General features: G+C 43.8%; 4 protein-coding genes across 4 annotated transcripts; 3 read left to right on the plus strand and 1 right to left on the minus strand.

The window, feature by feature from the left end:
- Window positions 1-4,551: 4,551 nt before the first annotated feature.
- On the plus strand, window positions 4,552-8,624 carry actb1 (actin, beta 1). The gene is made up of 7 exons (XM_030418410.1): window positions 4,552-4,706; window positions 5,777-5,902; window positions 5,997-6,236; window positions 6,813-7,059; window positions 7,155-7,346; window positions 7,539-7,720; window positions 7,949-8,624. The coding sequence occupies exons 2-7, from the start codon at window positions 5,780-5,782 to the stop codon at window positions 8,090-8,092; spliced, it is 1,128 nt and encodes a 375-aa protein (XP_030274270.1). The 5' UTR covers window positions 4,552-4,706; window positions 5,777-5,779; the 3' UTR covers window positions 8,093-8,624.
- Window positions 8,625-10,620: 1,996 nt separating this feature from the next.
- Window positions 10,621-15,748, plus strand: fbxl18 (F-box and leucine-rich repeat protein 18). The gene is made up of 7 exons (XM_030431358.1): window positions 10,621-10,674; window positions 11,714-11,911; window positions 12,097-12,446; window positions 13,031-13,166; window positions 13,276-14,354; window positions 14,847-15,065; window positions 15,172-15,748. Exons 1-7 carry the CDS (start codon window positions 10,621-10,623, stop codon window positions 15,326-15,328), a joined length of 2,193 nt encoding a protein of 730 aa, XP_030287218.1. The 3' UTR covers window positions 15,329-15,748.
- On the minus strand, window positions 15,718-18,764 carry LOC115590138 (stonustoxin subunit beta-like). Its single transcript, XM_030431372.1, has 4 exons — window positions 18,440-18,764; window positions 17,890-17,941; window positions 17,537-17,584; window positions 15,718-17,098 (listed from the first exon to the last, which is right to left on the minus strand). The coding sequence occupies exons 1-4, from the start codon at window positions 18,476-18,478 to the stop codon at window positions 16,578-16,580; spliced, it is 660 nt and encodes a 219-aa protein (XP_030287232.1). The 5' UTR covers window positions 18,479-18,764; the 3' UTR covers window positions 15,718-16,577.
- A 137-nt stretch (window positions 18,765-18,901) lies between these two features.
- On the plus strand, window positions 18,902-23,339 carry ptcd1 (pentatricopeptide repeat domain 1). Its single transcript, XM_030431359.1, has 8 exons — window positions 18,902-19,515; window positions 19,603-19,743; window positions 20,601-20,819; window positions 20,899-21,000; window positions 21,265-21,924; window positions 22,098-22,214; window positions 22,453-22,635; window positions 22,897-23,339. The coding sequence occupies exons 1-8, from the start codon at window positions 19,039-19,041 to the stop codon at window positions 23,140-23,142; spliced, it is 2,145 nt and encodes a 714-aa protein (XP_030287219.1). The 5' UTR covers window positions 18,902-19,038; the 3' UTR covers window positions 23,143-23,339.
- Window positions 23,340-23,832: the final 493 nt, after the last annotated feature.

Here is a 23,832-nt window from a genome sequence, read left to right on the forward strand (position 1 = left end):
GCCGCTCTCATGTCTGTGTGGTGCATATAATACAACCAGCAGCTGGTTAGCTTAGCTTAGTACAAACACTGGAAACCGTGGGAAACGGCTACGCTGAATAAAACCGGTTGAGTTGAAAAAACACACTTTGTGGTGAGCAGTTATGTGCCAAACCATGCCTTGGGCACAGTTACCATCCAGATCCAGATCTTCAAAGTGAGGGTTGGTGACTTAATCAAGAAATAGGTCAACAAAACAAACAAGATGTAACATGTTAGTAATTGAGCTCAGGAGGAGCTGGTAGGTGGATTCGGTTACCGTTGCCAGATCTTATGCAAAGCTGAACCAAACGACTGCCGCAATAAAGCATGGGAGTGGTGTCGATCTTCTCATCTATCTTTGGGCAAAAAAACATTCTCACAAAATGTTGAACTGCATTACTTTTGCTTTAGAATCCAATCAAATGCAGCAGCTCAGTCTCGTCCGACTGTTAATTAAAAACATACACACACAGACACACAGCGTAGAATAAAAATGAGTATGTAAGTATGAATAGTCTTCGGTAAATAAGTGCAACACACAGAATTGAAGAATGAGGCTGAGCTTTATTGTAGTCGCAACTACCTCAGAAGAAGTTTAGAGTTGTTTTCCAGGTGTATGTGGTAGAGTGAGCAAATGAGCATGGGTGAAATTCAGGACGGGAAAGAATCGTTTTTCTTCACGACATCAACTGTTCAAGTCAACATGAGACATAATTTATGCAGGAAATGGACTTTCACGTGTTTCCTGACTACCCTGCCGGAACCGTGTCTGTCAGTGGGCAACATGAAGAATGTTTCACGATGATCAGTTTTTATATATTTATGTTTTGTTAGGCTACAACTAATCAAATCTCTGGTGTAGTCTCATTTTTGGGATCAACATGGCTGGATTCAGGACAACTGCTTGCGATTCCGGACTGTCCTACATTTTTCAGCATATCCGGTTGCCAGAGTCTGTGGCCAGATCTGCAATGCGATAGCGTCACAGTAGTGTAAGACGTTGTCGTGGAACTTTACAGGTATGTAGTTGTGCTATCTTCATGATGGGTGTGGTTACATGTAATCAAGGTGAGAGATGAGTCTTGAGACAGAAAGTCTGCGTGTTGAAATCTGGTGCAGCCAAAACTAGAGCACTAGTAGAACCAGGGCATGTAGGGAACTGCTCTGCTGGGACCTCAACAGGTTAATCTTTGTACACAAGTTCATTAATCACACGTTTAATAATATGAACAGAACAAGATGACTTGTTGTGTCTTGCATTATAACTGCACCTAATCTGAGATCCTGTCTGTAAATCAGGTTTTGACACTTTTACGAGAAACCTAACTCGGCACCCCCAACCTGGCCAGGGTTTAAGCTCTGGGGTGCATAGAAAACCATATTTTGCATGTCTGTGCTTACTCTGTGGGAGTGGCTAACACACATTAGATTACCTGAGAGGTCTCATATAGTTAAAGGGCACTATGTGTTTCTGGAGAAGAAAATAAATGTCAGACTTATAATATTCACTATATTAATGAGGTAACAATACAAACCCCGAAATATTTATCTTTTCCATCCATTCATTGTCTGTAACCACTTTATCCCTTTTTATGGGGTCGCGGAGGTTTTTGCTGGAGCCAATCCCAGCTGTCTCTGGACGAGGGCAGGGTACACACTGGACAAGTCGCCAGCTCATCGCAGGGCCCTCACTGATGGCAGAGGCCGCCATGCAAGGTGCCAACCGCACATCGGGAGCAATTTGGGGTTCAGTATCTTGCGCAAGGACACTTCAACATGCAGCTCAGCTCAGCCCTTCCGATCACTAGCCGACCTGCTCTACCTGCTGAGCTACAGCCGCCCCTATTTATCTTTTCCGCAATTGAATACACAAGCTGTTCTCCAGGGAAAATAAAGTCCAGAACACTGTTTGTGGCGAGAATGGTGGCAGGGTCCGCCACATATAAACAAAGTTAAACAGTTGTTTTGTACTTTCAGGTCAGTTTGTTTATTTTTTTTAGACTTAGAATAGTAAAATAGTAAATCAATATTTTGCTCCTCTGATTAAAAGTTCTTTGCCAAAACTACATAGTGCACCTTTAAATATGGTCAGAGGTGTACTTCAGTCTTAACCACTGAGAGATTTATTGACTAGTAATTCAAAGTCCTTTATAAGACACACTGGAGGCCACTTCAGAGCCCTGATAATTGGTGTGATGTGTTTATTTGCCTTTGTCAGTTTGAGGTTAGCTTGGAATTCTCCGATTGCTGTCTTGAACTGATGACGATGATGTTCTAGGATTACATTTCGAGAGTATTTCACATACCTTCTTCCTCTCTCTTGCTCACTCAAGCAGACACACACACAAGCCACACCTTCTCTCGATGCTGTGATGAAACTCAGCCTGGCATGTTGTAAAAGGCAAATATGTACACTGACCTTATATTGCACTCATGTAATTGTCCCTACCAGGGGGAAAGGAGCGAGGAAGTGAACTAGAGTGTGCGTCCAGAAAAAAAGGAAGAAAGTGAATGTGTGGTTAAAGGAGAGAGGGTGCAGAGGACAGGGAGAGGGATGAGTGAAATGTGGACAGAAGCTACCTGCTAGCTTCTTCCATATACGGTCTTAGTCAGAGCCGGGAGCCAAGCCTGTGAATTTCTCTGACTGTGCGAGTGAGCAATGCAGGGAGCGCGTATACGTGTGTGTGACTGTGAGTGTGTGTGTGTTTTGTAATGCATGCATGAGTCATGCACGCACCCGAGCTTTGAAATGGCCTGAGGAAGGGCATGATGTGTCCAGAGGAAACGTTGAGAAATCACTGCCAGGCAGGAGTTCAAGAGTACAAAGTTTGAAAAAGGGGGGGGGGGGACAAAAAAAAGAGAAAACATTGGTGTTTTCTCCCCTTCTAAAAATAAATCTATGGGTGCTGGTGAAGGACACAAATCAAGGTGAGAAGTGGTGAAGCAACATGCACATTCACACACACACACACAGACACACATGCCTACACACACAGCCTTAAAAAGGGAGATTCATTCATTTCCTCGGACTGGTCACATGACCCAAGCAGTGCATTCTTCCCCCCATGTGACTCGCTCCAATATCTCCTTATATGGACGTCATCCAAAGGAACTCTTAAAGGGATGGCTGTCCTGCCCTGGGTCTATACTTGGTGTGTGTGTGTGTGTGTGTGTGTGTGTGTCTAGGGTAGGATAATGCCAGTCTGAAGAGCCAGCTCCCTCATCAGCTCATTCACTCCTCTCAGTGTTGTCCTTAGCTGCTCCTTACCTGACGACATATGGGCCGATTGTGTGTGTGTGTGTTTGTAGGTATGCGTGGTCACTTCCTGCGCGCATCTGCAGAGGTGATGTCCTGTGAAACCTACTTCCTGTCTCTTTCGACTATTGGCTCCCATATATCCTTATTAGGAACACATAGAGCCAGTAGGAATTCCCAGTGTAAGTTTATGAGTCTTTGTCCGGTGCCCTTATTGAGTTAAAACAGCACCCTGACCCACCCACTGAGTCTCTGGTCAATTTACAAGATGAGCTTTGCATGAGGAAGTGAAGACAGTGTAGATATCTAAACAAGTATTTCAGGTTCAAGGCTGCACAAGAGTTTCATTGTTTTACATAATTTGGGCGTGAGCATGAGCAGGTGAGAGACAGTATCAGTCACATAAATTGCATAATAGGCCTTGCAGATGCGTTCTGACACCAAATATAGGTATGTCCAGCTAATTACACACCAGTCTATCACATCTCATTGAGATAAGCCCCTGCCACTCATTTAAACATTACCAGGCAAGTGATGAGAGACAAGAGATTTACAGCTTCCAGATTGTTTGCTGTAAACATACCTCGGCTTAACCACGCTGACACTCTGCATGTGTGTGTGTTGTGCGTGCGGCACAGTGATATGCCAAGGCAGACGTGTCAGTCAGGGTGTTAACAGCGCTGTCAGTGACCCTGAGATTGTTGCCACCCCATGTCCTGGCACTGCTAACCACGAGTGTCTGCCATGAGTGAGAGAATTAGCACAGTCTTGTGTGCGAGCCAGTTCTGCTGCATTACTTAATTCAAATGAATCACTGCCGTGTCTGTCTGTGTGCTGCTCTTAATATTCCCCCCCAATGCACAAAGATAGAACACAGAAGGGTATATTAATCAAGTGTGCATCCAGGATATGTGGGCCCCCTCTCAATATGGGTGATGTCAGGGATTTTAAAACTATTATCAGATTGGACATCAAAATGTGCTTAGGGAATGAAACAGAGAATACATAAAGCCACATATTTCAGTTTGTCATACTCAAGCACCTTCAAGACTTCTGTGATTTCTTCCCCACATGTTTATATCATTCCCACTGCGATCATACACATGATTTAAGCTCTGAAAATGTGTTTGATGGAGCAGCAGATTGATAATATTGATAGTATATAGGTTAGTTTCCCTGCTGCCTGTCCCCTCTGTCTCCTCAGAGCGCACAACGGTTTCTGCATGCGCCACACCCAGTGGATGCGGCAGAACCAATCAGAGGGCGCCGTGCGGAAAGTTCTCCTTTTATGGAGAGGGGCTGCAGCACGAGCTCTGATAAAATCCTGCAATTTATTGGCCTCCATTGCAGTCAAGTCCAGACACTAAACCCTACCGGAGTGTAGCGCTCAGTCACAGTCCTCCTAAAGCCGAGAACCCTCCCTCACACAGGTAAGACAACTGCGGAACGACGAGAAAAGTTTATGTCTTTGTATTTGATATGCCTTTTTGTATTATTATGTATATTTGTTGACCGGCGAACTGAATTTAGTTATAATGTGAGGTTTTTTATGCGAAGTTTCGTTAGCGTTACAACTGTTAACTTAAATTCGCTCATTCACCTCCCATTCATTGTATTTTTTTTTCGTCTTTCCCCTAACCGTGCACCGGCTTACAGTTTCAGGGGATGCAACCAGTCACGTTAACGGTTTTAAGTGTAAGTTAGACACGCGTTGCTATGCTGTCGTTTATATTTCGCAGACGGAGTGAAATGACCCCGAGTGCTCCGTGCTGTCATCGCTTAATCAGTTTCACAAATCAAGACTCGCGTTAAGTAGCTTGACCTTCTCGCTTACATGTAAGCACCTGCCTTGGCACGGTGTCCGGCTCTGGTGTCTCCAGTTACATACAGACCGATGTTGGCAGATTCAGTTTTAAAAGCCCGAAGCGGGCGTGTAGTTGTGGTAAATGCATGAAGTAATATGACAGTAACGTGAAGGTTAAATGTTGTAACTGTCAGTTAAGAAGTTGCCCCCCCTTCCCCAACGTACCCTTGTAACTATGGTGACACGACATAACGATCGCGGTTAATGGATGATTGGGGTGACAGGAGGTGGAAGTTCAGTCACCTCAGCTGTTAAAACCGCTTACTCGAAGTGTGAATTAGCGATGTGTGGATTGTTCGTGCTGTTGTGATGCTCCCAGTGAAGGGAGTGGTCGGCTGTCGGTGTCACTTTAGGTTTAACGACACACGGGGCGGCTTCACGGGCCGGGCCGCCGCCGTCTCTAAGCTGCTCTCACTTTTGCCTTATATGGCCATGACCAGACCGAGGGAGAAACTGCCTTTGTTTCTCAGCTCTGGATTTGGACTGGAACCTGCGCCACTGCGACATCCAGCGTCCGGTCTCCATAATGACAAGACTCCAATCCAGTTGATGTTTGCCAGATGTAACACATAGCTGTCACAGAGAATCCGTTTTAAACACTCTCCCCCCTCTTCTCATCCCTCCCTCTCTGTCCAGAAAATGGATGATGAAATCGCCGCCCTCGTTGTCGACAACGGATCCGGTATGTGCAAAGCTGGCTTTGCAGGAGATGATGCTCCACGTGCTGTGTTCCCCTCCATTGTTGGACGTCCCAGGCATCAGGTACGGTTTCCCTATCAAATCATACAAATCATAAACTATGATTAGCCATTTAATTTGAATTGGTTTTTAACTTGCTTTTCTATTTGCTCCCCAGGGTGTGATGGTTGGTATGGGCCAGAAAGACAGCTATGTGGGTGATGAGGCACAGAGCAAAAGGGGTATCCTGACCCTGAAGTACCCCATCGAGCACGGTATCGTCACCAACTGGGACGACATGGAGAAGATCTGGCATCACACCTTCTACAACGAGCTGAGAGTTGCCCCCGAGGAGCACCCAGTCCTGCTCACTGAGGCTCCCCTGAACCCCAAGGCCAACAGGGAAAAGATGACCCAGGTAACTATGGCTGACACGTTTCCGCTCTCTGTAAACTCGCTCAGCTCACCTGCCAGGCCCTGCAACAGGCAAATATGTTGCCACTCAGGATTTCCTTCTTCTGCTCAATCTGTCCATTTCCTCCTGCTCCTTCAATCTCCAGGTTTCCTCTGTCCTGTGCTGATCTTTTCATCTCTGCGGATGTTTCAGGTTTCTATCTCTCCGCACTGTGATGCATCGGGAATGACTAATTGCAGCATGGTCACTGCTGTTTTCAAATTTAGGCCTTTTTTTTAATTTTAATTTTTTTAAGTTAGATTAGATGACAAGTATAAGTTTCTTACTACACTGGTGACTGCATGATGCAACAGATGACGTTGGAGCAGGTTGCTGCACTCATCTTGTACAGTCAACTTGACCAAACTAAAAGTATAGGTTTGTGTAATGACTGGTTTTAGTAGGGTGTTTATACTCAAAACAAAACTGGCCCGTGTGCTGTGCTTTTCTTGATCTGACTGTACTAACCCATACTACTTTACATGAGGTTTCTGACTCACTGTTTTAATGACTCATCTCCTCATCTCTTCTCTCCTCCAGATCATGTTTGAGACCTTCAACACCCCTGCCATGTATGTGGCCATCCAGGCTGTGCTGTCCCTGTATGCCTCTGGTCGTACCACTGGTATTGTCATGGACTCTGGTGATGGTGTGACCCACACCGTGCCCATCTATGAAGGATACGCCCTTCCCCACGCCATCCTCAGGTTGGACCTGGCTGGCAGGGACCTCACAGACTACCTCATGAAGATCCTGACTGAGAGGGGTTACAGCTTCACCACTACAGGTTAGCACACAAACGCAGATTCTGAAACAAGTTAATTTTTGAAGCTGGGGAAAATTTTAAAAACTGACTTTGAAATCTAATTTCTTTTCATACAGCTGAGCGTGAAATCGTGCGTGACATTAAGGAGAAGCTGTGTTATGTTGCACTGGACTTCGAGCAAGAAATGGGCACTGCTGCTTCCTCTTCATCCCTGGAGAAGAGCTATGAGCTGCCTGACGGACAGGTCATCACCATCGGAAACGAGAGGTTCCGTTGCCCCGAGGCCCTCTTCCAGCCCTCTTTCCTTGGTAGGTTAAATCAGGGAAACAAAAAGAAAACTTTAAGCAAAATATCAATCCCCACACTGACTTAAATATACTTGTAGCATAACAATTCATAGAGGTCATTAAAATTGTTTGTTGCTACAACTCATCTGTGAATTAGATCAAAGTATATGGAACACAATAACTTAAAATTTACTTTACACCCTCTTTTAACAGGTATGGAGTCTTGCGGTATCCATGAAACTACCTTCAACAGCATCATGAAGTGTGATGTGGACATCCGTAAGGACCTGTACGCCAACACTGTGCTGTCTGGAGGCACCACCATGTACCCTGGCATCGCTGACCGCATGCAGAAGGAAATCACCGCCCTGGCACCCACCACCATGAAGATCAAGGTAAAACTCATCCTCATTACTCGCACTCTAATCCGCCCTGAGGCACTGATGTAAAAAAAAGTTCCAGAAAGATCTGTACCTCTACTGCCACACAGTGGACAAACATGGTTACTGCAGTGTTCAGTCTCTTGACTTAAAGCTTCTACCACAATTAACTGTTGACTTGAAGGATGTACGTTTATTGACTTTAGTATTTTAACACCGTTTTCCTTCTTTCTCCCCTTTCAGATCATTGCTCCCCCAGAGAGGAAGTACTCCGTATGGATCGGAGGCTCCATCCTGGCTTCCCTGTCCACCTTCCAGCAGATGTGGATCAGCAAGCAGGAGTACGATGAGTCCGGCCCCAGCATTGTCCACAGGAAGTGCTTCTAAACGAACTGTCAGTCCCCTCCCTCAAAACACACACTGCTACAAACGCAAACGACTGGCTCTGCATACACGCCTGCACCAACACACTGGTGTATGCTGAGCCCACACCACTTCCCATTTCCCTCATCACTATGGCTATGGCACCATGCCCCCTGATGGGGAGAAACTCTGCAGGAAGTACAGAGCGTGTGTCCCAGGCGGTGTGAATGTGTGAGGAACATGATGTCCATTGTCGTGTTTGTGTAGGTCATTCCAGATGTGTTTGTTCACCACCTTATTTGCCTCTATGAAGGTTTATTCTCTGGTGGGCCCATTGCCCATCAGACCTGTAGTATTGCTTAATATGTAAATTATGTAATCTGAAACTTGTTTTGATTTTGTACTTTCAGCCTTAAACGATACTTGGTCCAGTTTGTTTTTGTCATTATGCAAAAGACAAAGCTTCTACCTTGTATGGGGGTGTTTAAAGGTTTGTGCATGGGGCTTCATGCCTCTGGTGTACACAAGAACCCAATAAAGCGCACATGTCTGAGAATCTTGTCTGTGTTCTTGGTCTTGGTCATAAATAGAAAAAGAATCAACCATCCTTGAATGGAACCATTTGAATGTGAGATGCATGTTGCCCTACTGTTGACATGTAAAGAAGAAAAGGCACAGGTCTACACAAAATATTCTTGATGGCTGGATTCCACTTAGTTGCCGCCATTCAGGGTCCTGCTGTCACTGTCATAGCTCACTAATACACTTGATTTAAATATTAACAGGAAAGACTCTCAGCAAAGTATGATAAACTAAATTAATGCCACAAATATCCATGTTTTTCATAAGAGTGTATATTTGAAAAGTTTCTAGGAATATTTGAATATTCTGGAAAATTGTCAACATTGGAAACGATTGAGTGACACTGTTCAACAGGAATTCTCTTGAGAGTGAAATTTTAAAAAGCTTTTTAAAGGCTAAAGCCAGGGGTAAGAAGTAGGTGCTGTATTCATTGAGATAGATTTTGGGTGGAGTGTCACTTCTATTAATCCTGTGATTATAGTGCCATCATGTGGACAACTGAGTTAATATGAGTTGTAAGAAACAATTAATGGGAGCCAATTAACCAATAAATAGAACAGACTACTAACAAGTCATATGGTTACAAAACTGAAATAAATCTCTAACTTTATCTAAAACTTCCCATTTATTTCATAATAAAGTTTTTTATAAACTTGAAATAACTTGATTCACTGAGTCCCTTTTTAAAGAAGTAGGTTATTTCCTTAACCCATGTACCAACATACTGGCAAATATTCACATTGTTTTAGCTCTTTCTTCTTGAAAAAAGCTGGCCAATTAACTTTACGTAATAGTTTATTACAGTATTTCAAAACTACAGATCTATTTTGTAGGTCCTTGCTGTTGTGTTATATGCTAGTTTGTTAATTTTTCTGTTAGTATATAACATTTTAAAATGCAAAAGTTATGTAATCTTATGATTATTTTAGCTAGATTTAATTTGGGCCAATTAAATTCACCAAATAGTCTTAATTCTGTTCTTCATAAAGCATCTACACATAATAAAACCAGTCTTGAAACTACAGTAGAAGCAAAACATTTATCACTGTACAGTGGTTTGAGTTTTATAAAAATCGTCATTAAAATAGAGAACACTGCTCCTGAAGGGCCTGATAATGTTTTGTCAGTTGTCCAGGCTTCAATTCCGTGATTTTTTTCACATCACTACGTCACCATGTCGCACAGTTGCCTATATTCACAGTAGAGGTGAAGCGAAGCTAACCAGAAGCTGAAAGAACCACAGAGCTGACAGGAGTCACAGTGAGCGGTGTCTGGCTCAGGCCTGGGTGAGGTAACCAATCAGAGAATATTCAGGAGGGTGGCCTTAAAGAGGCAGGAGCTAAAACTGAGCCCGTCAGAGGGGCAGCACAGTCCTGCTGTATAAGAAAAATTCATTCATTCAGCATGTAAACATATTGTAGTAGTAACCCTAAAAAGTTAAGTTAAAGTTAACTTTAACTTTAAAAAAATTCTTGAAGTAAAATACTGAGGTACTTGTAGTTTACTTGAGTACTTCCATAGTACGTTACTTTAAGTAAAAAGTAAAAGATCTTAAAACTAATCTAAAAACGTAAGTACCTTACTTGAGTGAATGTAATCAGTTACATTCCATCACCGCTTCATGAGTTTGCGCACGATACCTCTGTCTCCTTACTATCATAATTAGAAATATATTAATCTACTTTAATTTTTATGATTAAATCAAAGATTTTATTTTAAATCCTGTCTTTAATGAAGAACATAATTATTGGTTCTTCATTTTTCTGAGTGACAGTTCTGTTTGAAGCGAACTAGGGAACAACTGGCAGGAAGTATGTCCGTCACTGACAGACTTCCGTCACTGTGCAACAGCAATTATAATCCGCCCTGTCAACGGTTGGACGTCCAGCCGGCGGAGGCTCACTGTGGAGCGGGCTGATAAAAAGCATGAATCGCCGGCTCGAAAAAAAAAATCTGAAATCCTGTTGATCATGAGTGGGACCGTGACAGGGATTTCAGAGGACATGGATCGACAGATTGTACAGGTGAGTGATCCGACAGACCTGGACAGCACGGGACTAGTTGATAACGGGAGCAGACTGACGTTAACTGAACGGGCGTTAACGTTAGCTAACTAACGTTAACGTTAATACTAAATCAGATCAGACCAGGCTTCACCCACATCTCAGTTAACTTTCTCAACCAAGTTTGTTTAGCAAAAAACGCGACGGAGTGGTAGAATGATGCTTTTGTTGTTTCTTTTTTGTGTCTTTTTTTTTCAGATGTAATGTCCAAATTAACCTGCTAATGAGCAAAAACTGATTTGTAAACGAGTGAGCGGACAGTAGGAGGCAGTTTAGCTAACGGTTAGATGGATTAATATGTTCATAGACTTTTGTATGTTGTAATGTAATCACGTCTGAATGAAATATTGCACTATAATAAATCTTTTCCCACTAAAGAAAATGCTTCAGCTATAACTTTATTTGCAATTTAGCCATATCCAGAGTACGATTGATGTAGTTTTACGTCGTAATATCCATATTATTGTCTAAAGGTGCAACTGTTAATTGATTAGTTGTCACCTATTAGTTCACTTGCCCCCTACTTTGATAATCCATTAACAGGTTTGAGTAATTTTTTTCAGAAAAATGCCCAAATTGTCTGATTCCAGCTTCTTAAATGCAAATAGTTTCTGATGTCCTTACTCCACTTTGAAAGTAAACTGAATACAAAACAAGACATTTGAGGAACTCATCTTGGCTTGCATAGTTCACCGTTTCCTGTCACATTATAGACCAAACAGCAAACCGATTAAACAAGAAAAAATTCTTGACAAACCCAGCACATTTTTGCTGTTGCAGCAGCAGCATTGCATACAATCGCCTAATGCACTCAGACACATTAAAAGGACGGCTTCTGAATGTTGGACCTCAACAACTATATATATCAAGAATCTCTATTGGATATAAATAAAAGATTGAGCTCATAGCATCTTGGCCATCTTGATAACTCCTTCCAAAGGTTGACCGAATACACAGACATTTTAAAAGCTGTGACACCATTTGCTTTTTTTCCCCTCAGGCTGTTCGTGACGAGGATACGATGTCTTCGTCCTCGGTGGGAATGTCAGATTTGTCGGATGAGATCCTGCTGTGCATCCTCCGCCATGTTCCACTGTGTGACCTGGTGATGAATGTTTCAAACGTCTGCATTAAGTTACACACGCTGTGCTATGATAAGACCCTGCTCTCAAAAGTCAGCCTGTCTGACGAGTATCAGGTAAATCATTTTGAACTGATGAGGAGAGATCGTTTGAGTGAAGATATTTATCTAAGTTTTACTGTTAATCTTCAAGTGCAAGAATGTGTATACAACTTTATGTGTGCTTTAAAAACATTTTCTGAGCAACACACTGGAATACTTGATGGGAACATTAAAGTAAACGTCTTTTTTTTTTCCTCCAGGCTGACGATATCTTGGTTCGCCACATACTGAAACAGATATCCAATCACGTGCAATCTCTCAGCGTGAATGGTTGCTACTGGCTGGATGGCTCTACCGTGGAGCACCTTGGTCGCTGCAGAGGAGTGACGCATCTCGATGTCACCGGCTGTCGCCTCACCGTAGTCCGTCTCTCCGGCCTCCTATCCTCCCTCTCCCTACTCAAATCGCTTGCCATCGACGTGATGGCAAACTTCAACTCTGCTCTGCTCAGTTCAGAGGCGGTGGCTACGCTGAGCCGCCTGTCAGAGCTCAGACAGACTCTGTTGTCACCCAGTTATGGTGTGGTGCCATGTTGCGCTCAACTCCGCAAGTAAGAATCTGTGGGATCACTGTCATTTCACACGAGACCCGTGTCCACAATCACCCCCTGTTTGGCAACTGACGTACCATTTAGTGTCCATTGAAATCTGGTATTTTCAGAGCAATGACGGTTCCATTTGCAAGAGTCTAGTCAGGCTGGAGGCTCTGTTTGGCTGTGCTTGAGCAGAGTGGTGCTGGGAGGTGAATGCTAACACAGTTGGTTTAGCATCTTGGCATGCTAACATTGGCTAAGTAGCACAAAGTGCAGCTGAGGCTTACATAAGTATTGGACAAATTAAAGTTATGACCTGATGATGGTCCTGGATGAAATGTTAAGGGAGTGATTACATTTCATCCTAAATGTGTGTACACTGTTCACTGAAAACTACAAAAGTCAGTATGATTTATCATCTGGGGGTCTCGAACATCTGTACAAAATGTCCTGGCAGTCGATCCTATAGTTTGAATAAACTGAGATGTTTAAAATGTGTGTTTGAGATCTGCAAGACCAGACCTTCTCATTTAAGATATGTGCATGTATCAAAGGACAGCGACACACAGGTGCTGAACGTGTGCGTCTGTGTTTCTGTGCAGGCTGATGCTGCAGTTTGACATCTCCGATGTGACCAGAGATGGTCTCGGTATTTCCTGTCAGTTAATGATGGGTCAGAGCAGTGTGCCACATTACCAACAGCTGGAGGAGTTCACTGCCAGGCTGGCTCCAGGAGAGGTGAGCTTGTTAGTTTGCATGTGAATGTAAAACTTTCCCATGTAACTGCAATAAACAATGTAGTATTGTGCAGTTTGTAATTTGTGTATCTGTGTGTTGATGTCCTCAGGTAAACCAGACCCTGCTCCTGCTCTACCTGGCAGTGTTCAGCGTTAATGTTCCGAAGCATCTCAGAGTTTTTCTCGTGTCGATTCCCGGGCCAAACCCTGCCCACTGGCCTGCTGCTCCGTCGCTGGCTCAGAGTTTGGGTCAACGAGGAGACCTGGAGGCCCTGCAGCTCCCTCGCTCCTGGCTGGATCCCTTGTCCCTGAAGCGAGCGCTGGAGGGAAACAGCCCAAAGCAGCTCAGCTTCAGCCGCTGCCCGGCGCTGTGGCCACAGGTGTTCCAGTCGCTGCTGGAGGGAGGAGTCAAGGACACCACCCAGCTGATCAGCCTGAACCTCAGCGGGATCAACCAGGTCCTTTACTCAGAGTGCAGGAGTGTGGATGATCAGCTTGATCCTTGGACAATGAGCCGGCTGGCAGCAGGCTGTTCCAACATTAAACACCTGAACCTGATGCACACGCACTATCATCATGAAACCTCACCAGGGAGAGCTGGTGAAACACACCTGTGTGCCAGCTTGGCCAAATTCAGAAACCTGCGCTCTCTCACTCTGCCTGCCTGTGCTCTGTCAGACGGCTTAAACTCACATCAGATCTCTACAAACAACACTTCTCCCTCTGCGTTGCTCCTGGGGTTAAAGAAGATTCCACGAGTCGGAGTCCAGAACTTCAAGCCTGATTCGGAGTCTTCTGTGTCAGGGGACAGCACGTCATGGCTCACGCAGCTTTTAGCTGGCTGCCCTCTTCTAGAGACTTTGGAGCTCATTGGCCCGGGTTTTGTCTCTGTGCTGCCTCGGCTTGAGCCGTGCAGTCGTGCCAGTGTGGAGCCTCGTGGTATGTGTGCGTGGGCACGAGGGGTCGGCGATGCACACATAGCGGCATTTGAGGCTTTGCCTCGATTACGTCGCCTGACTCTGGCTGGGCTTCCTGGGGTCCTTAGGGGGACAGGTCTGGTACAGATGGCCAGGCAGTGCAGAGATCTACGGGTGCTGTCTCTTGCCAACATGGGATCACTAAAAACCATGAACTACACTCCAGCCTTGCTGGACGCACTTAGACAGTGTACACAGCTACAGGAACTCAGGTGAGAAGATGCCTTTGTGTACATGTCATTCTCTGTAATGATAAACACTATCAGACTGATAGGACAGCCATCATGTTTAATATACGACAGAGCAGTGAAACAGAGAATTAAAATATTATTTTCTGATTATTTCACTGCAGTTGCATTCTAAAGCACAAACGAACAGGCACGCACTTCCACACAACAATCCAGAATTAGTTTGAATCCAAATATCCTGCATAGTATATGTTTCATCCTAACACTATTTTTCCTCAGAAGGGTGTCAAGTAGAATAATGAACATTCAGTACTTGGATAACTTTGTGATTACATGAATAATTCAAACATTGTCTCTCTGCTGTCTTTTGTCTGCGTTTTATAAAACCTGTAATAATTTAGATTTAGCAGGTTGCATTTTCTTTTGATAGTTGTGGGAGCGTCAGTTAGTCTAATTTAATGTCTTTGCTCAGCTTGTTTCCATTTCTTGAACCCTACGTGTCTCTTTTTTTTTCAGGTTAGAGCAGCCCTACTTGAATGCCAACAAGTTATTCTTTGAGGCTCTGTCCTGCTGCTCTCGTCTGCAGCGACTCTGCCTCATCTCACGCAGCGGTACCTTCGACCCGACTGCCACAGAAGCCTTCATGGAGCGGTGCTGCCACGTCGTCATGTGCCACATGTTCATGAGCGGCACCTTGGTGGCCTGTCGAAAACTGGAGAAAACTTTGATTGACAGGTCAGTGATGGATTGCGCGAGGGCATACTGTGTACATCAAACGTTGAATGTCATCAGAAACGTCTAACACGTTTTCTTCACGCTTTCCTTCTGTTTTCTCTGTTAGATTCAAATGTCACCGCGCAGCCCTGAATGTGGTCATCTACCCGTTACAGCACGAAGACCTGCCAACAGTCATCAGACAGATCCCGCTTACGCTACTCGATCGGATAACTTTGTTTCAGAGCCACGTGGCCCAACCGCCACATTTATCGCCGATGTGACATCAGCAGAAAGCTTCGGTGTGATTGGTGCTCAACAGCTGAGGTGATCAGACTGTTTTCTGCAGGAAATAGGATTCACAAACACTGAGTCTCATCTGCACATCTGTGTTCTATGATAGTGTGATTCATACATCATCAGCTGTTTCAGGCTGCTCTACAACAAAACATCATGATTGTTTACATTTACATGACGGAGTAATGACGGCGTTCAAAGGGAAATTTACTTCCTGAAGCCTATTATTCCAGGACATTTCACGTTTGGGGCGTCGATCATGGCTTCTGGGTCAAGAATCATTTCTGTTACTACATCACTGTGCTTCTTTCAAAACAAGTGCCAAAATATACGTTTAAGATGTGTTTGTTCAGAAAACTTGCACAGAGGATGTGAATGAAATGCCGTAATAAACTTTATATAAATTATTTGTAGTTGGTGTATATGTACAATGTGTCTGTTCATGTCATGATACTGTAGTTTTTAAAACACAACAGATATAATCCAGTAATCTTACGTTGTTCAGCAGTTACCACAGTTGTGTCAAATAAGCTTAAAGGAATAGTTTGACATTTTGGGAAATACACGACCTGCCGGGAGGAACATGTGAAGATTTTGTCAGCAAACTGTTTCCAATCTATCTAAGCTCCCGAGCTTCATGGTCCGTGTAGAAACATGAGCGCTATATAAATCTTCTCATCTAACTCACTCTGCCAGGAAATTCCCCAAAATGTCATATTCTGTTAACATATTCAGTTGATTTTGATTAATGTTCAGTACAAACTGCATTTAAATATAAAACAAAAATAACAAAAAAGACTTGTTTGAGAGAACAAATGAGGTGCTATATCACTGAAACTGCACTTGGATGGTCTCGATGAGTGTTTACAATGTGTGCTAATATATCACCTGAGGTGTTTATACCTCCATATTTGAAACCTCTTACGCAGAATACACTTAAACTTACTCACAGATACCAGCCACCTAAATATGGCAAGATCCATGCAGTATTCCCTGAGAAATAAATGAAAATGTCTGGAAAGAAGCCCCATCTCTCTGGATCCTTCCTATTACTCTGATCCAAACAAAAAGTTAATGGGGTGTATTCTAAGCAGAGACCCTTCATCTATCAAAGTTTCATTGAGTAGAGTTTGTGTAATCCTACTGACAAACCAGCCGAAACGGACGATGCTGTAATTTATCATTTGTGGACCGACATTTGTTGGCATGAGACGAAGTGGACACTTGTCTGGAACTCTACTCCAGGTCACACAGCTGGGCGGTGCCTGCGACCCACAGCCCGGGGTAGAGCGGCTTTGTGAACGTGGTTTCCACTCTGTGCATCAGCTGCAGCGTCGTGTCCAAGACGCAGTAGTAGGTCAGAGTACCTGCCTTATGATCGAGGTACACGCCGACTCTGGAGGACTGAGGCTCCGGCACTGCGGCCTCCTCGTCATTGTGTCTGAAACATTTATTGTTTCTGTTTAAGTCTAAACTCCAGGATTTGTCGTTGCAGCCAAAAGCACACTCAGCATAATAGTCTGATCTGCCGAGATCTTTGTACGCCACTGCTAATTCTGTAGACCCTTCAAACTCCACCTCCCAGTAGCAGCGTCGTGACAGACCCTCTTTACACAGCACCTGGAAGAGGTGAGAGAACCTGTCCGGGTGTTCAGGATACGTCTGGACTAAATCTGTGAGCTCCACCTTTCTGTTCCCCTCAGACAGAAGCAGCTCTCTGTAGGCCGTGTCCGGGTCCAGGGTGAGGTGACAGTAATCTGTGACAGGAGAGGAAGAAGTACAAACAATGATCACTCACACTACTACTACACTACACTGATCACTCTCCTCACCGTGACACATTGATTGTTAAAGAGTCACTTCCAAACATGTAGCAGCCCAAATATGCTGCCAAGAACAGATGATGTCTGTTTTAACTGATTTAGTTTTGTTTATTGTTTCCCTGACAGTGTCTTTTCTCAGCAGCACGGCTAATCAATTGTGATCTCAAGATGATGGAGTCAAATTTAATTATTGCAACCGCGGCCATTCCTAGCTTTAATTCTATGTTCAGCACATATCCTAAAGCGTAAACAGTCCATTTGCATGGCGTGTCAAAGTTATCTGCTTGTGTTCAATCTGCAGTTTCAGGATTTGTGGAGCGTCATTAGTTCAGAGGAGGGACTGTGTTTGGTTTTGAGAAAAAGAAAACTCACATCTTAGGAAGTCTGCTCTGGTCCGAGGTTCATCTGTCAGTGATTCATCTGTTAGTTCCACAACAAATACACACAAGCAAAACAGTTCATTAATGGGGATATTTTCCAACATTATATTATTACATCATATGGCAAATGTCAACAACATCACTCATAGACTAATCAAACTTGATATTCATAGTGATTACATGTTATTAATTAAAACAAAAAAATGGAATAATACTTTTTTTTTATATATCAGTTTGCTCAAACTCATTCAACATAAATGTGTATCAAATGTGGCGGTTAATGGTGCAAAGTCCAGCGGTGTGCTGCTGGTACATTTGTTGTGCAGGTGTGTGTTTGCGGTGTACCAGGAGCAGGTGTGGTGTTGGAGGGTGGAGCTTCCTGGTCCTGCTCTTGGGCCTGTGCAGAATATCAAAAATAATTGTATTGATGAATGAATTTTAACACCTGAAGAGAAACATGAGGCCTGAAAACTTATGGTGTGTCTTATTTATCCCATTTAGAAATAATTTGACTCAAAGAACTCAATTTATGTAAGATCTGCAGGTGTCACAGATCAGGTAAATCATTCACAGGATGCTTATCTAGTTATTTAAGTTTGAATAGCTTTAATGAATAACTTTCCATGCCTGTATATTAAAGATCAAATTCTTAAAACTGAACTCTGGACGCTGTTATATGACTTTCTCTACATGGTAATAATGATGTATGTCCGTTTGCAGTCTGATATTTATTGCCTCATTTATTAATTATTATCTATTTACGTTCAACTGACCTTTTATTTGTCTGAATTTAGAGGCTTTAATGACTGTGAAGCTTATTTTCAATGTTGTCAGAATTATGAGAGTTTTAAGTAGGTTATGTGACACTGAAGTTATGAAAGTTATTCACTTTTACCTCTAACACGGAGGGTGCTGCTCCGCCGCTGTCCTCCATTGCTGTAACACTAGTTAAAACTTGTATTCAGGCAGCCTGTGTCGACTCTGACAACTTTGGCGACTGTTAAACTAATAAACCGAGTCTTTAAATACTCTTCTTCAGTCTTATTTTTTGTCGTCTTCACCCCATGTAACCCAGGAAGAAGCGTCAAAAATCAGTTTAGTGACCGGCTGAGGGCAGTGGCGTACGTTTACATCTAGAAACGTGACGTATTAAGCAACGACGCAGGCGTACTAATCTAATACCGATGTAGTCGATCGGAGTGGGCGAGCCTAATCGGAATAGATTAAGATTTATCAACAATTTATTTTACCCAGTAATAAACAGTAGCATTTAAATACTCAATTAATGCTCTCTTTAATCCCTGCCATACACGAAGGCGCCAGGGAGGTTTTTAATGCTTGCTCGATATCTACTTTTCAGGTCTTGTCTCGATTGTGTCATTGAAACATCGTGGTGAGCAAAACATGCCGGGAGCTAGCTAACCTCCAAGTCACGACGTAAGTTTGATAAACAGTCGGATTTAGCTTTTAGTTGCTTGGGTAAAAGCGGTAAATATGTTGACGTCCGTCGCCTGTTCGTGTGCGCGAAACGGGAGGAAAGTCTCGGTGCCTGTCGCTAAGTTGTCCCTGTTCTCAGGGGCTACAAACCCACCCAGAGCCCTGAATCCGACAGGGGTACGAGACTTGTCCCGACACCTGTCATCTAGACTCTTCACACCGACTCCCTGGAAGCTATCAGGGGGGCTAACCGCAAGATGTGTGTCCCTATCAGTCGCATCCCATGGGGGTACAGACCCCCTGGGCTCCACCTCAGCCCCGGCCGAAAGCGACCCACCAGACCAGGAGAACTTCGGCTCCCTATCCGCCGACATGTCCTCCAGGAGGTCGTACAGGAAAGACGGCCCATACCTCCAGGATCTGCGGTACCGAGAGGACGAGGAGGATCTGGTGAAACCTCGCAGGAGGCCCGGGAGGAGAAACACACCCTACTGGTACTTCTTACAGTGCAAGAAGCTGATCAAAGAGAACAAGGTGAGTCCGTCTTAAGTGTTGTGTCTGTCTTCTGTTCCCTGTCACCACCTCCTGCTGTATGTAAACCTCTGATGTGTCCTCCGACAGCTGCAGGAGGCGTTGGACATGTTCAGCAGAGACATGCTGCAGGGGGAGAGGCTGCAGCCGGAGGAGTTCAACTACTCTGTCCTGATCGGAGGCTGTGGTCGAGCTGGACAACTCAAGAAGGCCTTCAAGCTCTACAATGATGTAGGAAATACATCTGCATATATTATATATGTTGTCATGATTGTATGCAGCACTAACATTTTCTCATAAATATTTATTTTTCCACAATTGAATAAACAAGCTGTTCTCAGAGGAAAATAAGGTCTTCAGAACACTGTTTGAAGCTAGAAAGGTGGCAGGGTCCGCCACATATTGTCCTTTAAGGTCACTTTGTTTATTCAGTTTTAAAAAACAAAACAGTTTTTTTGTTTGTTTGTTTTAGCATAAAAATGTTTTAAAAATTAGATTTCTTGACTCAAGTATATTGCCATTTTTGAAGGTTGTTGTAGTGTTGGACTGTAGTGTTTCTAATGCAAATCAACAGCGACACAAACTGCATCAAAAATCAGAATCAGAGATTTAAAACAGAAAAAAACAGAACATTATAATCTTCATTACAGATTGATTTATTGGTTGGCTACATTAGTTTTAAATAGGTGTACCTAAGGTATCATTATTAGCATCTCTGAGGTTATGAGAGAGATCACAGTTGCTCCCTCTAATGTAGAAAATATCCCTCTTTAGATATCAACAAGCTTTAAATAGAGGATGATAATACAACGTGAGTAAATAAAATGTTATAAAGTACAAGAAAAATAGACTGTGACAACATTGTATATATATTTTTATACCCATATATCTATACACAGCTTGAAGTAGAATAAGTTAAAGAGTGATGCAAGGTGCTTTAATTTCCAAGTTATACTTTTAGCCCACAATAATTCGCACCACATTTTTATATGTACATTTTTTAGATATAGATTTCTTCACACAAAAACAGACGTCTCAAATATTAATGCCTGTAATTGTGTGTGTGTGTGTGTGTGTGTGTCGTCCAGTTGAAGAAGCGAGGTCTAGTTGCTACAGATGCCACCTACACCGCGCTGTTCAATGCCTGCGCCCAGTCGCCATCCAAACATGCCGGCCTCCAGCAGGCCTTGAAGCTGGAGCAAGAACTCCAGCGCAAAAGCTACCCCATCAGCACCATCACGTACCACGCCCTTCTCAAGACGCACGCCATCACCAACCACCTTCAAGCCTGCATTCACACGCTTAGGGTAAAGATAAGAGCTGACGTTGCGCAGGTGTGTGGGAGACTGGTTCGCTGTTTCTACATGAGTTTGTGTGTGTTTGCAGGAGATGCTGCAGAAAGGCCATGTTGTGACTCAGGAGACGTTTCACTACCTGCTGATGGGCTGCTTGAAGGACAAAGAGACGGGATTCAGACTGGCTTTACAGGTAGATGTTTCACAATTTTTTTTATGATACATTTTCAGTTAATCATGAATGTAACTCAGATTAACAGATGGTGAAAAGGATGGTTAGTTGAAGCCTCAGTGTCATGTAATTCCTCGGACAACCTTTTTTTTTGAAGAAGAAGTCAACAAAATTGACATAAACATGACGTTGTACTCAGACACAGATTTTTAACCAGTGCTTATGAGATCCAACTCACCCAGTGAATCATGCAGTGAACCTCTAATATCGTTGTTTTTGTTTCAGGTTTGGCGCCAGATGTTGAGGTCTGGCATTCTTCCAGACTCAAAGAACTATAATGTTCTCTTGCGAACTGCAAGGGATTGTGGGATCGGCAATGCTTCCCTAGCCTCTAGCATGCTGCTGGGGTCTGACCGGAAGTACGAGAGGGAACACGTGTCCGAGTCGGGACGCACGGATGTAATAGACATTGATCTGCTGGAGCGGCAGCTGTTTATCCAGCCCGATCCACTCAGTGACCGTCAGCAGGACAGCAGAGACAGCGAGGACGAGTCCCGCAGCAACAAAGACTCGACCAGTTTGATTCCAGTCAGACAAACCGTCTCACTGCCTGCCAACATAGAAAGTGATGCTACAGCCCCGAACCTGCTGGATGTTTTCGAGGGTAAGAGGGGCGGTGTGATCTCCCTCGGCACTGTGGACGGAGCACCAGATAGACTCGCGCTCATTGGAGGAGCTGATGGTGTCCTGAAGAAGATGGAAGCGAACGGACTCAGTCCAGACCTCAAAACTCTGACCCTGCTGGCTGACACGATGGAGCTGGGCCACGCGTCCCTGCAGCTGCTGCTGAAGGTCGCCAAGCAACATAAAGTGAAGCTCGACGTCGCCTTCTTCAACTCTGTGATCCGCAGAGCAGCCAGAGCTGGTGACCTGGAGGAGGCAAAGGTACACACACACACACACACACACACACCGCCAAATTCTAAATCTGGGTAAATAACATTCAATCCATGTGCATCACTGTAAAGATGTGTACGGGAGCTAGAAAACTTTTTTGAATATATAAATTGGGTGCATGTGTTTGCGCATATGTCTGACACACTTCCTTCTCTGTCCAGGCGGTGTTGAGTGTGATGCAACAACGCAACGTAAGCGTGGATGTGCAGACGTTTGGATGCCTCGCTTTGGGCTGCGAGCGACAGAAGGACGGTCTGCAGCTGCTGAAAGACATGGAGGTGATGAAACGAACATCCAAAAAGTCATCATCGATAGGACGTGTGTTGTTTTTGTAAAAACCAAATACAGAAAATCCTCTTAGAATCTCTCTCACAGTCTCTTTGTTTGGAGTTAATGTAAACATTGAAAACATGTTTAGTGTAACAAAATGAAAAGTAACCTCAGACATAGGCAGTAGAAGACAGATGTTACGACTCGGTGCTTCTGTCTTTCATCTGTACATGTTTTTTTTCACAGGAGGCGGGACTTAGGCCTAACGTCCAGGTGTTCTCTGCTCTAATTGGCCGAGCGATTCGAAGGCTGGATTACATCTACCTCAAAACACTCCTCAAGACCATGAGCAGCATGGAGGTGTGGCCTAATGAGGTCATCATCAGACAGCTGGAGTTTGCCTCACAGTATCCCCCCAGCTATAATCAGGTGAGCGTTTGTACAGGTACAGGTGTTTCACCTGGTGACAAGCAACTAGTCGGGAGTATCTGTGTGGATGAGGAGGTGACGATTCTAATCACAACCAAAGAACATGAAAGAGTCTCCTGTAATCTTCACAGCAAAACAACTTCAGTGGACGTGAAATCAATTCAAATGGCTGAATAATATGTGTCCCAAAGACTCATTGATATGTTTTATTTCTCTCTTCCTGCTCCACTCTTTATCTTTCCCCTCTTCCATCAATCCCAGTACAAGTCCAGAAACAACTACCTGGTCCAGATTGATGGTTTCCGTGGTTACTACCAGCAGTGGTTGAGAGAAATGCCTGCCCAGAGCGCCGAGGACGAGCAGGCGGCGCCGCAGAGGGAGACGGACTCTGCCGTGGCGGTAACAGGAGATGCAGATGGACTGACAGAGAGTCAAAGGAAACAGAGAGCTGCAGCGAGGAGATATCATTCACGTAACAAGGACAGCAAGAGCAGCGCTGCTCTGTGACAGCACTCCTGAACATATCTCTCTCCTCTGTTACTCTGTTTGCAAACAGCTGTGTCACCCCGTATCCAAGTGCTGGCTCATGGACCTTCTGTCAGTCAACTTGTTGCAAAAGCCTTTATTCTCTAACGATCACTGTTATTGTAATTTATATTCCAAATGAAATAAACTTACTAAGCTTCAGAACCTTATTGTCAAGAGATTGAACTTCATCTTGCTTGTTTATTGCATTATGATTTATTTAAAACCTTGATTTCCTGAGTGATCGATGGTATTCATGGTGATGGTGATGCATTCAACTTGTCTTCTCTTGTAGGGCTGGGTATCACCAGGTACCTCTCGATACGATACTATCACGATATTTTGCCCACGATAACGATAATATCACGATACAGCGATTCTGCGATAATCGACATATTGCAAGACATTTCATCCACGATACATCACGATATCTGTGTCACTGAAGAAATTCAGAATTTATTGGCTGCACTGAATCCATTTCACAGGAATGACAAAACATTGTCAATCAATTTCACATGAATGACAGCCAAGTAAACAAAGAGTATATTGCACAGTGTCTCTTCTTAACACACACACTGACTACAACTATCATTAAATATCTATATGTGTGGGTTTCAGAGCTACTTAAACCATTTTTTAAATTTTATTTGGTTGTATACCTTTGTTTGAATA

This window comes from Sparus aurata, chromosome 1 (genome assembly GCF_900880675.1).
Source record: "Sparus aurata chromosome 1, fSpaAur1.1, whole genome shotgun sequence".
NCBI lineage: Eukaryota > Metazoa > Chordata > Actinopteri > Spariformes > Sparidae > Sparus > Sparus aurata.

Excerpts from the sequence above, each read along its gene's own strand:
- actb1 (XM_030418410.1), top strand. The coding sequence starts at position 5,780 with ATGGATGATGAAATCGCCGCCCTCGTTGTCGACAACGGATCCGGTATG. Across the intron at positions 6,237-6,812 it reads ACAGGGAAAAGATGACCCAG|ATCATGTTTGAGACCTTCAA; the intron begins GTAACTATGGCT and ends TCTCTCCTCCAG. Across the intron at positions 7,347-7,538 it reads CTTCCAGCCCTCTTTCCTTG|GTATGGAGTCTTGCGGTATC; the intron begins GTAGGTTAAATC and ends CTCTTTTAACAG.
- ptcd1 (XM_030431359.1), top strand. The coding sequence starts at position 19,039 with ATGTTGACGTCCGTCGCCTGTTCGTGTGCGCGAAACGGGAGGAAAGTC. Across the intron at positions 19,516-19,602 it reads AGCTGATCAAAGAGAACAAG|CTGCAGGAGGCGTTGGACAT; the intron begins GTGAGTCCGTCT and ends GTCCTCCGACAG. Across the intron at positions 20,820-20,898 it reads CCTGCATTCACACGCTTAGG|GAGATGCTGCAGAAAGGCCA; the intron begins GTAAAGATAAGA and ends GTGTGTTTGCAG.
- LOC115590138 (XM_030431372.1), bottom strand. The coding sequence starts at position 18,478 with ATGGAGGACAGCGGCGGAGCAGCACCCTCCGTGTTAGAG. Across the intron at positions 17,942-18,439 it reads CAGCACCCTCCGTGTTAGAG|GCCCAAGAGCAGGACCAGGA; the intron begins GTAAAAGTGAAT and ends TATTCTGCACAG. Across the intron at positions 17,099-17,536 it reads CAGAGCAGACTTCCTAAGAT|ATTACTGTCACCTCACCCTG; the intron begins GTGAGTTTTCTT and ends CTCCTGTCACAG.
- fbxl18 (XM_030431358.1), top strand. The coding sequence starts at position 10,621 with ATGAGTGGGACCGTGACAGGGATTTCAGAGGACATGGATCGACAGATT. Across the intron at positions 10,675-11,713 it reads TGGATCGACAGATTGTACAG|GCTGTTCGTGACGAGGATAC; the intron begins GTGAGTGATCCG and ends TTTTCCCCTCAG. Across the intron at positions 12,447-13,030 it reads TGTTGCGCTCAACTCCGCAA|GCTGATGCTGCAGTTTGACA; the intron begins GTAAGAATCTGT and ends GTTTCTGTGCAG.